Genomic DNA, 16,212 nt, shown 5'->3' on the forward strand with positions numbered 1-16,212 from the left:
TCTAGTATGGGATACTGCTCACATATCTGTGATGGCTTATCCTAAGCCTTTTGTTTCATCAATATTCCTGGTATCACCTTTCTTCAACTTTCCCTTTCAGTATGCTGCAATGTAGCTGCTCCCAATATTTTGTAGGTATTATTTTGGCCATTGTTTTCGTTAACTGTCTGCATGTGTCTCCACCCCCAAGGTTTGGATTTGTGGCACGTGTTTGGCTACTGCTTCGCACAGTTTCTGTGTGGAGACCAGCCACATTGAGGATTGACTGTTATGATGCCTCCTCATTTTTCTTTAACTGCAAAGCTGTGGAATTACCTTCCTCTTCTGTCTTCCCCTCTTCATGTAGATTCTCTCTCTGATCAATTTCTAATTTCTTTTTCTTTTACTTTGATCTTTCATCCAAGATGGCCTTGATTGGGGCTTGTTTTGCTCATGCCACGTTGGCTTAATGTTGAAAAAAATACACATCTCAGAGATGGTAAAATGCCAGTGATAGGTGGTTTCAGTTATAAAGAAGTAGACAAGGAGACTATGAATTTTCATTGAGTTGGAGAGTTATGGAAACATGAGTTTTTAAACTGCATGCTGAAAAATTTGCTATACCAGTATGTCTGGGAACACACTCGGATAAGAAGAATTAGTATATTACCATTACTATCTCTTACTTTCACACATAATAGCGTGGAAACCTAGAATATCTTGATGTACATGAATAAGACAAAGTGATCACTTAATGCTTCAATTTGAAAATATGGTAAATGAGGATGTAAAAAGATCATTGATGCAACAGAAATCATAGAGGAGATATGATTATGGAAATTTCACCGAACCCGACCATCAACATTGGCCCCAATGTCAATACCTTCTCATTCATCTGCTAATAAACCCACTCCGTCATAACATATTTTGCTTGTTACCCTTAGCCTGATGCAAAGTTTTTGCTTGTCCTTTTTCATGTATCATTATCCAAATGAAATTTCAGAATTTGTTCTCTGCCTTGTCAAATTATAAATGGTGGAGGTACCCACCCCATAAACCTCACTCAGTTTACTGATTGAGACACCTCTTGCTGATTTCTGCAATACATCCACTTTCTTTGCAATATATAATGAATGATGCTTCCTTTCTGCACTGCAACCCATTAGTATGTCTGTTAGTCTTTTCAATGTGATTACAGTAGGCAGACAGGCAAAACATTGAAAAAATCTTATTAAACACAAAACCATCAGAACAAGTCAAACAATTGAAAGAAAATTTTGGTGAGCACAAGACCACATAAATAAGTTAACTATTCACAAAGCACTGACTGTATTCGTTTAATATAACCCCCAAACAGTGCAACAAAGTCTAGCACTAGTCTCGTACACCAGCCAAACAAAATCATAACAGTAAAAGTTACAGTCTGTTCACTTTTCAGTTTTAAATGGAATTATAGAATAATGTTTAGTTTTCAGACAGTTACATGTACAATTTTTAGACAGTTTGATTTGAGGTGCTATACCTGCAGTAGTACTGGTGTGAAAATTGTCAAAATATCTAAATCTAGATGAATAAGGGCATTACAATCTCACTGAACAATGTTTGAAGATGTAGCATGTTTATGATGGAGAGGACCATCAAAAATTGTTGTACTTGTCACATTAGTGCACATAAGATATATTTTGAGAAGCTTGTGTTGGATGATTTTGGAAAACAACAAGTAGCAGTAGGACGAGTGAAGAATGAGAAAATTTGACTTAGCTAATGAAAGATGGTATTCTAAGGTGGTAAAAGCATTCAGGTGGAAAGACTGACAAGATTATTGTGTGTGGGCCAAGTTTATGGAAGTCCTAAGATAAGCAGGGATTTAGTTGATGAACATGTGTTAAGGTAAAATTTATAATTAGAATTGGTAGAATAAGAAATTATGGGAAACCTGAGTCTGCTTTTGCATTAAGTTATTAAAATTTGATACTTTGATTACAGTGGAGTGTATTCAGAGTAATGGAGGTGTATTCATGGACATTGGTGGGGCAACAGGATCTCCATCATTGGCAGGACACACACGACGAATGTCAGATGCCTCAATACTCTCAACTGTATCAGGAATGGCAGATACTGTCCCATTTGCCACAATAAATGCCTGTAAGTTTTAGAGAATCTGTAATGTAGTAATAATCGTAGAAAGCTGGAACGTGACTAAGGGAAAAACATATACCACAATAAACCCCTTAACTCCAACACACTGTGTTTCACTGTAAAGCACTTTTTTTTTTTATGCGAGCTATATATTGTTTCTCGTGTTCTGTGGAATAAGGGATGTTAATATTTGATATTGATAGAATTTAAGATTTATAATTTGTATAATGCCTTAAAAGAGCAAAATATTATAACTGACATTGTAAGAAATTTTTCTTTTGATTTGATATTCAATTTTAGCATTAATGAAACAAAAGTATTTTCAGAAAATTACTTTGTTCGGTAATTCACCAAGGTTCTGTCTTAAAGTGTTTGCCGTTTAGTTTTCAAGAAAATCCTTATGCTTTAGAGCTTAATTCTAGATATGTATTGTTGCAAACAGTTTTGAAGATAGTGTTTATTGTGGTAGGTAGTAGTTGGTGGGCAGCCAGAGATCAGGGAGGTATATTATCGGTACTTCTTGCCTGGGCATTGGGAGGGTTAGTGATAGCTGCATAGTGAGCCAGCACTTCAGTGACTCTCAAGTTGCTCTCCTCCTACCCAGGTAGCTGTCTTTTCTTTCTGCCTCACCCACATGTGGACTGCTTGCATTCTTTCTGCAAACATGCAGTCTCTCCTTGTCACACATAAAACCTGACAACGCTTACCTCTTACAGCTCATTCTTTGTTACTCTAGATTTTCCTGCACTATGCGCTACCCCTAGCCCAAGCCCTACCTTTTGGAAAAATGGAGCAGTAGATGGAAGTAGTAAGTAGGAATATGAAATTGTAGCATTAGGTAGAAGTTTTTAGGAACATCTTGGTAGGAGCAACAGGTAGAAGTGGTAGGTTGAAGGTAAAATTGTTGACAAGTGAGAAGATGAATCAGAAAGAATGCAGGGAGGAGTATGAAAGGAGGGTGATTGAAAGTTTAGATGGAAGTTCAGTAAATGTAGGGATGCAGTCATGTTTCATTAAAGTGTTTTAACATATTTAGAGAAAGACTGTTAAAGGTCGTAGATTCAGTAGTTGTTGTAGATTCAGTAGTTGTATATAAGGTCGTGAGATATAGGAATAAGATTGAAATGCATAGTGGACGAATGAGATCAGAATGCTGTGGAGGGTAAGAAAAGGGTATGTGGAAGATTGCTCAGAAGAAATGTTCCTGTGGAAGTTCAGGAAGGAAGGCTGGAAGAATATAATATGTGTAAGTGGAATGTTAAGCTGATAGAGGAAAGCAAAGAAAGAGTAAATGAAGATTTTGAAAGAAAGTTGAGTGAAATATTTGGGTTTGTAAGATAGTGCACTGGAAGGAGGTGAAAAATGAAAAAAATGGATGTAAGAGTGGAAATGTTAAAGTGAGAAATAAGGAAGGGAGTTGCAGAATCAAAAGGAGGAAGTGAAAGGAAGATGGAAAGAGTATTTTGAAGAACTGATGAATGTGGGAAAGGGTGAGGCAGCACTTGTTACATGCATGGGTATCAAGGATGGAAGGAAAGGTGCAAGTGCCTATAGCTAGAAGGGAGGTATAAAGAGCGATGATGAGTCTGAAGGTATGAAAGATGCCTGGAGTGATGAGATTACAGCAAATATGGAGGAGAATGTGTGGTAGACTGGATTGGTGGGATTACAGTAAGTATGGAGGAGAATGTTTGATAGACTGGATGCATTTGATATTTGATTTAGCATGGAAACAGAAACAGGTTATGTCTAAGGATTGGATGAAAGCTATTATTGTTCCTTTATTCAAAGGAAAAGGCATTAGAAATGTATGTTATAATTATAGGGGAATAAGCCTGTTAATTATACCAGGAAAATTGTATGCAAAATTGTTGATTGGTAGAGTGATGGAAGTGACTGAATGCAGAATAAATGAGGAGCAAGGGGATATTAGGAAAGGTGTATGGAATGTGTGGATCAGATTTTTGTGGTGAAAATGATTGTGGAAAAATATTTAGTGAAAGGTAAGTTGTGTGCAGCTTTTATGGATCTGGAGAGAGCATATGACAAAATCAAGTGGATTGCTTTATGGGATGTGTTTAGATTGTATGGGTAGGATGGCAACTGTTGGATTGTGTGAAAGCCTTTTGTAGAATAGCATATGCATGTGTAAAAGTGAATATAAAGTTGAGTGAAAGTTTTGGTTTACTTACGGGTGTAAGGTAGGGTTGTGTGGTGTCACTGCGGCTTTTTAGCATATATATAGATGGAGTGATAAGAGAGATCAGAGCAAAACTTGGATAGGCAGTGCAGAGATGGATTTTGGTGGTGAGGTTTTGTGGCTAATGATAAACCTGTTTTCCAATGATACTGTGTTGTTTGCTGAGAGTAAAGAGGAGTTGTAGAAGGTTGTAAGTGTCTTATATGATGTCTGTAAGCTTAGGCAGTTGAAGGTAATTGCAAGTGGAAGTATATTCATGGTGTTTGAAAGAAAACAAAATGAAAGTAGAGATGTTGCTAAACCATGTTATAGATATGGGGGGCAAAACTGTAAGAGGTTTTAAGTATTTAGGAGCTATCTTGGATAAGTTTGGTGAGATGGAAGGAGAGCTAAGGGAGAGAGCAGTACATGGTAGAAGAGTCGTTGATTTCATTGAATAGAGTAATGAGAGTTGTGAAGTGAAGAATGGATGAAGGGACTGCATAGTCCTCCCAACCTTGACCTATGCAACTGAAACATGGACATGGAATGAGTCACAGAGGTCAAGAATCCAGGCTGTGGAAATGAGCTTTTTGAGAAGAGCATGTGGTGTGACTAGAGGGAATGAAGAAAGAAATGAGGGCACATATGAGAGATGTGATATGGCAGGCAATGCAAAGGAAATGAATTGTGAAATATAATATTTTGATGTGGTTTGGGTATGTGGCAAGAATGCAGGATGAGGAGTTTACGAGGATAGTGTATAAGAGCACAATTAAAGGGGTTGATGTAAAAGGAAGACCACTTGTGACATGGAAAAATAGAATGGAAAAATACTGGAGGGAGAGAAATGGTAGAAGAATGCATGGAATGGTGTATGCGAGGGAGGCATATAAGGATAGGGATAAGTGGAGACTCTTTTAGCATGGCGACCCCTTTAATGGGAATTCCTGGAGGGAAAGGGCATCAGAGACATGAATAGATAGATAGTTGGTTGGAATATCTGGTAGAAGTAGTTGATAGAAACATTAGGTAAAAGTGATTGGTTGGAACATTAGGCAGAAGTAGTTAGTAGGAACATTAGGTAGGAGCCTTTGAAACACTGTGCTAGAGTTGCCCTCTGCCGGGGGCCTGTTAAGAGCGAGGCACTGAAAGGCCAGGAAGTGGCATTGAAGTTCACTAGTCATGGAGTCTCTTTTGCATGGCCACCCCCTTGAGAGAGTTCCTGAAGGGATTGGACACTAGAGACTTAGGTAGACAGATAGATAGATAGATGGAAAGATATTATTTTTGTTAACAAAATTCTAACTATTTTGGGCATCCCTAACATTACACACAGGATAATCTTTCTCCGAACCACACATAAATACAAAGTCAGCAAACAAACTAAACACTTACTGTTACCAAATTTAGAGAAACAAGTGAATCCCTTAGTCTTCTTTTTTCTTTTCTTTCACTTATGTTCACCTTCAATTGCTTACCAAGGTATCACCAAGAACAGAAGAAATGGTACTGATTCATATCCACTCTCCAACTGTCATGTACATAATGCAGTGAAACCAGAGTCCCCCATCCACAACTGGGCCATCACAGAACTTCTTATGCCTTGGCTCTGATTCAGCACATTATCCCCTGACAACCAAATAATTTCAGTTTGCTCCTTTGTTTGCACACCTTGCTCCTAACTGGATGTTTTGGCCCAGAGCCTGCAGAAGATATTTCATTTCATCCTTCCACCAACTTCTTTGTTACCCCCTTTTCCTTGTTCCTTCCATATCTGACACCCTCTTCGTCAACCTCTCCTCATTCATCCTTTCCTTATGTCCAAAATATTTCTGCACACCCTTTTCTGCTCTCTTGTGCATACTTTCTGACTACTATGCTTCTGTGTAGGTCAATCATTTCTTATTTGATCAACCCCTTTTCACACTGTGTATTGTTCCAACACTTTCACCCTCTTCCTTATATTTTTGTCAAGGGCACATCCTTGACATCCATATAGCACTGATAAAACTGCTGCACCATCAAACATACCCATCTTTTCTTTTCTTTCCAGATATTCCTCAATAATCCCAAGACCTTTGCCTCCTCATCCATCCTATAGTTCACTTCATCTGCCGTGCTTCCACTTGCTGCCATATTCCTTCCTAGGTATATAAAACACTCCACTTTCTCCAAGTTCTCTCCATTCAAACTCACACTCCAACTGACCTGTCTGTACCTAATAATCTTGCTTTTATTCACATTTGCTAAACTTTCTCCTTTCACACACTCTTCCAAACTGACATGAGCTTTTTTAGTTTCTTATTGAAGACTGCCACCAGCTCTCTATCATCAGCAGACAAGAACTAACTCATGTTATAGGCCCCTCCACCCACAACAGACTGCATACATTCTCCTCTCTCCAAAACCCTTGCATTCACCTCCCTCACTGACCTATCCATTAACAGATTAGATAATCATCATGGCATCACACACCCCAAACCCAGGACCATTTTCATCTGGAACAACTCGTCCTACTCACACACAAGTCTTGCTTTCTTTATAAAAGCAAACAGCTTTCCTTCCACACCATGAATTTGAGCTTTCCTCCCACACCATTAATTCTTATAGCACCTTCCACAGAGTATCTGTATCATCCCTGTCATTTGTTTTTTCCAGATCCATTTTGCCTCATACAAAGCCTGTTCTCTGTGCATTTCTTACTCATGTTCTTCAAAGTAAGCTCCTGAATCACACATTATTTATCACTCCTGAAATTACATTGTTCTTCCCCAGTCTGATCTGCTGTGCATGCCACTACCCCCAACAATTACCATTCTTCCATTCAGCTTACCAGGTACACTCAACAAACTTATGCCTTTGTAATTAGAACACTCACCTTTTTTTCTCCCCTGCCTTTATACCATGGCACTACACAGGTATTCTTCCAGTTCTCTGGCAGCTCAACATGATTCATACACACTGAAAATCTTAACAAACTGGTCAACAACATAGATGCCCCCCTTTCTTGAGAAGTTCATCTGCAGTACCATTCACTTCACTCACCTTGCCTTGTTTCATCTTATGCAAGGCTTTTACCACCTCTTCTCTTTTCATCAAACCACTTCCCATGACTCTCTTATTTTGCTTTCTTCCTCAACTGAGACAAGCTGCATCTGCCATCCAATACATTCAGTAAATCTTAAAAGTACTCACTCCATATCCTCTTCTGCATTTTATCACCCCTATTTGTTCCCTTTTATTGTTCTCATTTATTCCCTTACTTTTCTCAAACTGTTAACTTTCTTACAAAATATTTCTAATTCTCCTTGAAGGTGGTTGAAACTCACTTGCCCCAACTCTCTTTGCCATCTTTTTCATCTCATGCACCTTCCTCTTAGCTTCCTGCTGCTTTCTCTTGTATATCTTCCTCTTCCACTAACTTGCATTTCTTCCCTGTAAGAAACAGCTATACACCTTTTTATCATTAATTAATAACTTTGTCATCCCTTCATTTACTACCCTTTCTCACATGACCACCCACCTTCTGCATACCACACACTTACATGCCAGTATTGCTGCCCTAAGCACCTCCAGTTACTCACCCACTCCCATTGCTTGATTTACTATCACTTTTGTCATTCTACACACAAATTCTCCTGGTTTATCATTACAAAAGTCCCTTTTCCAAGCTCACCTAGTTTCATTACCCTCTTATCTCCCACAACATTTTCTCTTTTCCAAAAGGCTTTACAGATCTTCCTTGTTTCCACCAAGCAATATTATGATATCCCACCAGGTAATATTATGATATCCCACCAGTCACTCCTTTCAGCACATTTATTTCCAAGAGTCTGTCTTGTGCATGCCTGTCAATTAGTATGGAATCCAGTAATGCTCTAGTCCTTGTATACTTGCACATGTATGTCCATCTTTTTAAACCAGGTATTCACAGTCACCAGTCCCCTATCAGCCCATAACTCCACAAAAGAATGTAGTGGAAAAGGTTTTTGAGTGCTCAGGGTCGAAACATGCATGAGAGAATAAAGTGTGCATGGGACAGAATGAATTGGAGTGATGTGATATATAGTGGTCATCGTGCAGTCAATGAACTGAACCAAGGCAAATGAAGCACTCGGGAAACCGCAGAAAGGTTTGTAGGGCTTGGTTGTGGATAGGATGCTGTGGTTTTGGTCCATTATACATATCTAAACAGTGAATGTAAGTGAATGAGACTATTTCTTCATCTATTCATGGCATTACCTCACTAATATAGGAAACAATGAACATGTGTAAAGGATTATTATTATTATTATTGTTATTATTATTGATATTGATATATTATTGTTATTATTACTTTTATTATTATTATTATTATTATTATTATTATCATTATTATTATTATTATTATTATTATTATTTTACTGTTATCAATATTATTATCATTATTATTATTATTATTATTATTATCAGCTGGTGGCTGATTCATGTGAGAAACTGCAGAAGCTGGTGACTGAGTTTGGTAAAGTGTGTGAAAGAAGAAAGTTAAGAGTAAATGCGAATAAGAGCAAGGTTATTAGGTACAGTAGGGTTGAGGGTCTAGTCAATTAGGAGGTAAGTTTGAATGGAGAAAAACTGGAGGAAGTAAAGTGTTTTAGATATCTGGGAGTGGATTTAGCAGCGGATGGAACCATGGAAGTGGAAGTGAGTAGCAGGGTGGGGAGGGGGCGAAGGTTCTGGGAGCGTTGAAGAATGTATGGAAGGTGAGAACATTATCTCGGAAAGCAAAAATGAGTATGTTTGAAGGAATAGTGGTTCCAACAATGTTTTATGGTTGCGAGGCATGGGCTATAGATTGGGTTGTGCACAAGAGGGTGGATGTGTTGGAAACAAAATGTTTGAGGATAATATGTGGTGTGAGGTGGTTTGATTGAGTAAGCAATGAAAGGGTAAGAGAGATGTGTGGTAATAATAAGAGTGTGGTTGAGAGAGCAGAAGAGGGTGTATTGAAATGGTTTGATCACATGGAGAGAATGAGTGAGGAAAGATTGACAAAGAGGATATAATGTCAGAGGTGGAGGGAACAAGAAGTGGAAGACCAAATTGAAGGTGGAAAGATGGAGTGAAAAAGGTTTTGAGGAATTGGGGCTTAAACATACACCAGGGTAAAAGGCGTGCAAGGAATAGAGTGAATTGGAATGATGTGGTATACCGGGGTTGAAGTGCTGTCAATAGATTGAACCAGAGGATACGAAGCATCTGGGGTAAACCATAGAGTTTTGTGGGGCCTGGATGTGGAAAGGGAGCTGTGGTTTCAGTGCATTGCACACGACAGCTAAAGGCTGAGTGTGAACAAATGTGGCCTTTGTTGTCCTTTCCTAGCATTACCTCGTGCACATGTGGGGGAGGGGGTGCCATTTCGTGTGTGGTGGGATGGCAATGGGAATGGATGAAGGCAGCAAGTATGAATATGTACATGTGTATATATGTATATGTCTGTGTATGTATGTGTTGAAATGTATAGGTATGTATATGTGCGTGTGTGGGCGTTTATGTATATTCATGTATAAGTGGGTGGGTTTGGCCATTCTTTCATCTGTTTCCTTGTGCTACCTCGTTAATGCAGGAGACAGCAACTAAGTATAATAAATAAGAAACAAAAACATGGTATATATAAATATACAAGTTTAAGACATGGGGCAATGTGAGGGTAAAGCTCTCTCCCTATGACACACAAATAATAATCTCACACACACACACACACACACAGTCCTGGACAAAAGGGAGGTGTTAGTTGACTGTCTGTGTCTGGACTGCTGGAAGGCTTTTGATGCTGTGCCATGTAGGAGGCTGATGATGAGGTTGAATCACCAGGCAGGAATAAGGGGAGTAGAAGACTATCTTAGTTTGAGGAAACAAAGGACGTATATCAGAGAAACCTTTTCTAAATGGTTTGAGATGACAAGCAGAATGCCACATGGTTCAGTTCTGTGATAATTTTTCTTCTTGGTCTACATGAATGACTTGTCTGAATGTATGGAATCTTCTTTGAATATATTTGCAGAGGATACAAAAGTCAATGAGAGAGGTGAAAAGCAAAGAGGACTGTACTGGACTCAAAAGTTGGTCTGAAACGTGGTTGGTGAAATTCACCTCTAGCAAATGTAAAGTATTGAGGATGGGATAAAGGGAAAGATGGCCTCAAAATGAGTGTAATCTAGCAAGAAGTAAGCTTCAGGATTCTGTGTGTTAGAGGGACTTATGAGTAGACATCATTCCCGATCTGTCATCAGAGTCCCATATTAGGAGAATAGCTGAGGAGACAAACTCTGCTTGCAAAAGTCAGGACAGCTTTCAAGTGTATGGATAAAGAATGATTTAGCAAGCTATTAGTTAGCTTCTCAGGTTTGGTTACCCTACCTAAAGAAGTTCGAAGCATTCATAGAGAAGGTCTATAGGAGAGCAACAAAGATGGCATCAGAATTAAGAGAGCTACTCTACAGGGAAAGGCTGAAGGCTTTAGATTTTCTAACCTTGGAAGAGTGAAGGTTACCTAATCACAACCTTCAAGCTATTGGAAGAGATTGAAGTTGACAGTGGATAGTACTTGAGAGATTTAAGGGCAGAGGAACCAGAGGACATAACATGAAATAAAGTAAGAAAGTTTTCTTCACATATCTGGGAGAAGCTGATTACCCAAAATTAATGTGGTATTTAGTCAGAAATGAAGAACATCCCCTTACATTGTGACCATTTCCTTGAGGATATGACTTTTGGACAGTGCTGTTTGAATTTTGTGCATCATGTGGTGTTCATTGTACATGAAGATTTTTGAGTTGAAAATTTGAACATCAATTCTAGTCACTTAGATGTCATTATGATTGAAACTAGGAATAGATTCAGAGAATAATTAAAGAAAAAATTTGGGGGGACAAATGGTCTTCAACCTTAAAGAACCATCCTTGGAAATTTAGGGGGTTTCTTTGGACTGGGGTTTATCAAAAACTTCATAAAACATGTTAGTCTTGATGCAAACGCGGGAGACAGCGACAAAGTTTAATAAATAAATAAATAATAAAGAAAGTTTATGATTTTCCAAAAGAAGGAACAGAGAAGGAGGCCAAGTAAGAATATTCCCTCTAAGGCTCAGTTCTCTGTTCATGACGCTACCTCGCCAATGCGGGAAATGGTGAATATGTATGAAAAAGAAAATATAAAAGTGAAAGGAAAAATGTGGTGAATGATCCACATTTGTTATTCAGATGATTGAATTTGGCATACCATGTGAATTCAGTTTATCATTTTTTTATTCTGCTGTCTTGTGCATCTTCTCTACTCTACCACCACCATTAGATTACTCATGCACAAAAATCTTTTCCCAGTGCAAGCAGTTCACATCCACTGATTTATTGTCAAATAATTAGTGCCTCAAAGACTATTGCTAATTAGATTCTAATTGATTATGTGGGGTACAACAGGGCTGTACCTCCCCATTGTGTCATGTGCATATCTGAGACATGATTCTTTTTTAGTGCTGATTGTAGTTTCTGTGACATATAGGATATATTCATACAATTAAAGCATGTCTTTCAGTTTGAATGATGGTGAAATTAGGCAACCCTTATAAGAATGCATGCCTTTGCATTTGAATTAGGGTGGGAAGAGGCTGTCCATACAAGTGATATTAGGTCTCTTTACCTCAAAACATATGATAATGGCAAGGATTCATTAGGGGTTAAGTTCCTGAGGTCATTGAATCAAAAATCATTTATGAGAGTTACCCAGTATGTTTATCAGTGTGCTATGATATACTTGAAAAAAAAATTATTACACAAAAATCAGCACTGCATAATGCATTCATCTTAGTAGATATTGTGTCAAGAGTATCAACAATTCCTATGAGCAGTGCTTTTGTTTAGTTAACTCTTTCCCTTGTGAAAAACTGTGGACTGACAGTAGAAATGTGAGGATAGGTAAATACATTTTGATAAAGCCTGAACTCTGTGTTCAAGTAATTGCAGAATACTGTGTCAGAGTAAATCATGGAATGAGTGATGCCAGTTTTCTTGAGTTTTTGTTGCATAAAGGTGAAGACCCTGTTATGAAGGTTGCAGTGCGTAACAGAAAATATGCATATCAAAAGTAGCATATAAAGGAAAGCCACAGAGTCTGTTTTGATGATAATACTCAATAAAGCAAATAGTTTTTAAGCAGGTATATACACTTATTGTCATGTTTGATTTTTGAAAAAACAATGTAATGGCTGATGATAGATTTTGCATGTCTTTGTTCTCAAGTTGTTTTTTTGGATGCTCTTACTGTGTTTATGATCTATCACTCAAGTTAGGATAGGACAGTACAGTGGAGTGCTTTTTCTCCTAACATATTCTAATGTAAAATCAGTAAGCTAGATTTTTAAAGCTTTTGAAGTAGCAACTCTTTTAAGAAAGGAAACTTTCTGGGGGCAAATGTTAGAATTATATTGAAGTATAAGATAAGGAAATGTACACTTAACTTTTCTCAATATATATTTAGCCAAACTAGATTATCATAAAGTAGGGGGTTTACCTGTTCTTTGATTTGTAGAAGTTTGTTTGTACTGCATTTAACATATGTGAATGAAGGATAAGATTATAGAATTATTTTTTGTACTTTCCCTGGGGATAGGGGAGAAAGAATACTTGCCAGGCATTCCACGCGTGTCATATAAGGCTACTAAAGGGGACGGGAGTGGAGGGCTAGAAACCCTCCCCTCCTTGTATTTTAACTTTCTAAAAGGGGAAACAGAAGGAGTCATGCAGGGAGTGCTCATGCTCCTCAAAGGCTCAGATTGGGGGTGTCAAAATGTGTGTGGATGTAACTAAGATGAGAAAAAGGAGAGATAGGTAGTATATTTGAGTAAAAGGAACCTGGATGTTTTGGCTCTGAGTGAAACAAAGCTCAAGGGTAAAGGGGAAGAGAGGTTTGGGAATGTTTAGGGAGTAAAGTCAGGAGTTGGTGAGAGGACAAGAGCAAAGGAAGGAGTAGTACTACTCTTGAAACAGGAGTTGTGGGAGTATGTATGTGATAGAGTGTAAGAAAGTAAACTCTAGATTGATGTGAGTAAAACTGAAAGTGGGTGGAGAGAGAGGGGTGATGATTATTGGTGCCTATGCACCTGGTCATAAGAAGAAAGATCAAGAGAGGCAAGTGTTTTGGGAGCTGCTGAGTGAGTGTGTTGCAGTTTTGATGCATGAAACTGGGTTATAGTGATGGGTGATTTGAATGCAAAGGTGATTAATGTGGAAGTTGAGGGAGTAATTGGTGTACATGGGGTGTTTAGTGTTGTAAATGGAAATGATGAAGAGCTTGTAGATTTGTGTGCTGAAAAAGAACTGGTGATTGGGAATACCTGGTTTAAAAAGATAGATATACATAAGTCTATCCCTGGGGATAGGGGAGAAAGAATACTTCCCACGCATTCCTCACGTGTCATAGAAGGCGACTAAAGGGGGCGGGAGCGGGGGGGCTGGAAACCCTCCCCTTCTTGTGTTTTAACTTTCTAAAAGGGGAAACAGAAGGAGTCACGCAGGGAGTGCTCATCCTCCTCAAAGGCTCAGATTGGGGGTGTCTAAATGTGTGTAGATGTAACCAAGATGAGAAGAATGGAGAGATAGGTAGTATGTTTGAGGAAAGGAACTTGGATGTTTTGGCTCTGAGTGAAACGAAGCTCAAGGGTAAAAGGGAAGAGTGGTTTGGGAATGTCTTAGGAGTAAAGTCAGGGGTTAGTGAGAGGACAAGAGCAAGGGAAGGAGTAGCATTACTCCTGAAACAGGAGTGGTGGGAGTATGTGATAGAGTGTAAGAAAGTAAACTCTAGATTGATATGGGTAAACTGAAAATGGATGGAGAGAGATGGGTGATTATTGGTGCATATGCACTTGGGCATGAGAAGAAAGATCATGAGAGGCAAGTGTTTTGGGAGCAGCTGAACGAGTGTGTTAGTAGTTTTGATGCACGAGACAGGGTTGTAGTGATGGGTGATTTGAATGCAAAGGTGAGTAATGTGGTAGTTGAGGGAATGATTGGTGTATATGGGGTGTTCAGTGTTGTAAATGAAAATGGTGAAGAGCTTGTGGATTTATGTGCTGAAAAAGGACTGGTGATTGGGAATACCTGGTTTAAAAAGAGAGATATACATAAGTATACGTATGTAAGTAGGAGAGATGGCCCAGAGAGCGTTATTGGATTATGTGTTAATTGATAGGCGTGCAAGAGAGAGACTTTTGGATGTTAATGTGCTGAGAGGTGCAACTGGAGGCATTTCTGATCATTATCTTGTGGAGGCAAAAGTGAAGATTTGTAGGGGTTTTCAGAAAAGAAGAGAGAATGTTGGGGTGAAGAGAGTGGTGAGAGTAAGTGAGCTTGGGAAGGAGACTTGTGTGAGGAAGTACCAGGAGAGACTGAGTGGGGGAGGAATGGGATGTATTTAGAGAAGCAGTGATGGCTTGCGCAAAAGATGCTTGCGGCATGAGAAGCATGGGAGGTGGGCAGATTAGAAAGGGTAGTGAGTGGTGGGATGAAGAAGTAAATTATTAGTGAAAGAGAAGAGAGAGGCATTTGGGCGATTTTTGCAGGGAAATAATGCAAATGAGTGGGAGAGGTATAAAAAAAAGAGGCAGGAGGTCAAGAGAAAGGTGCAAGAGGTGAAAAAGATGGCAAATGAGAGTTGTGGTGAGAGAGTATCATTAAATTTTAAGGAGAATAAAAAGATGTTTTGGAAGGAGGTGAATAAAGTGCATAAGACAAGGGAACAAATGGGAACTTCAGTGAAGGGGGCTAATGGGAGGTGATAACAAGTAGTGGTGATGTGAGAAGGAGATGGAGTAAGTATTTTGAAGGTTTGTTGAATGTGCTTGATGACAGAGTGGCAGATATAGGGTGTTTTGGTCAAGGTGGTGTGCAAAGTGAGAGGGTTAGGGAAAATGTTTTGGTAAACAGAAAAGAGGTAGTAAAAGCTTGGCAGAAGATGAAAGCTGGCAAGGCAGCGGGTTTGGATTGTATTGCAGTGGAATATACTAAAAAAGGGGGTGACTGTATTGTCGACTGGTTGGTAAGGTTATTTAATGTATGTATGATTCATGGTGAGGTGTCTGAGGATTGGCGGAATGCTTGCATAGTGCCATTGTACAAAGGCAAAGGGGATAAAAGTGATTGCTCAAATTACAGAGGTATAAGTTGATTGAGTATTCCTGGGAACTCATATGGGAGGATATTGATTGAGAGGGTGAAGGCATGTACAGAGCATCAGATTGGTGAAGAGCAGTGTGGTTTCAGAAGTGGTAGAGGATGTGTGGTTCAGGTTTTTGCTTTGAAAAATGTGTGTTAGAAATACTTAGAAAAGCAAATGGATTTGTATGTAGCATTTATGGATCTGGAGAAGGCATATGATAGAGTTGATAGAGATGCGATGTCTCCATTGTTGTTTAATTTTTTATTGATGGGGTTGTTAGGGAGGTGAATGCAAGAGTTTTGGAGAGAGGGGCAAGTATGCTGTCTGTTGTGGATGAGAGGGCTTGGGAAGTGAGTCAGTTGTTTTTCGCTGATGATACAGCGCTGGTGGCTGATTCTTGTGAGAAACTGCAGAAGCTGGTGACTGAGTTTGGTAAAAAGTGTGAAAGAAGAAAGCTGAGAGTGAATGTAAATAAGAGCAAGGTTATTAGGTACAGTAGGGTTGAAGGACAAGTCAATTGGGAGGTAATTTTGAATGGAGAAAAACTGGAGGAAGTGAAGTGTTTTAGATATCTGGGAGTGGATCTGGCAGCGGATGGAACCATGGAAGCGGAAGTGAGTCACAGGGTGGGGGAGGAGGCGAAGGTTCTGGGAGCCTTGAAGAAGGTGTGGAAGGCTGGAACGTTATCTCCGAAAGCAAAAATGGGTATGTATGAAGGAATA

General features: G+C 39.0%; 1 protein-coding gene across 9 annotated transcripts in view; it reads left to right on the forward strand.

Annotated features, from left to right (window-relative positions):
• rdgB (retinal degeneration B) overlaps positions 1-16,212 on the forward strand; it is a 485,210-nt gene that overhangs the window by 410,536 nt on the left and 58,462 nt on the right. For 8 of the 9 annotated variants that reach the window (XM_071673888.1, XM_071673895.1, XM_071673892.1 and 5 more), the window contains one exon: positions 1,966-2,124. The exons of the other annotated variant lie outside the window; for it this stretch is intronic. In XM_071673888.1, the coding sequence (XP_071529989.1) occupies positions 1,966-2,124 (159 nt within the window). The remainder of the gene's footprint in view (positions 1-1,965; positions 2,125-16,212) is intronic. 9 annotated transcript variants of the gene reach the window in all.

This window comes from Panulirus ornatus, chromosome 19 (assembly GCF_036320965.1).
Source record: "Panulirus ornatus isolate Po-2019 chromosome 19, ASM3632096v1, whole genome shotgun sequence".
NCBI lineage: Eukaryota > Metazoa > Arthropoda > Malacostraca > Decapoda > Palinuridae > Panulirus > Panulirus ornatus.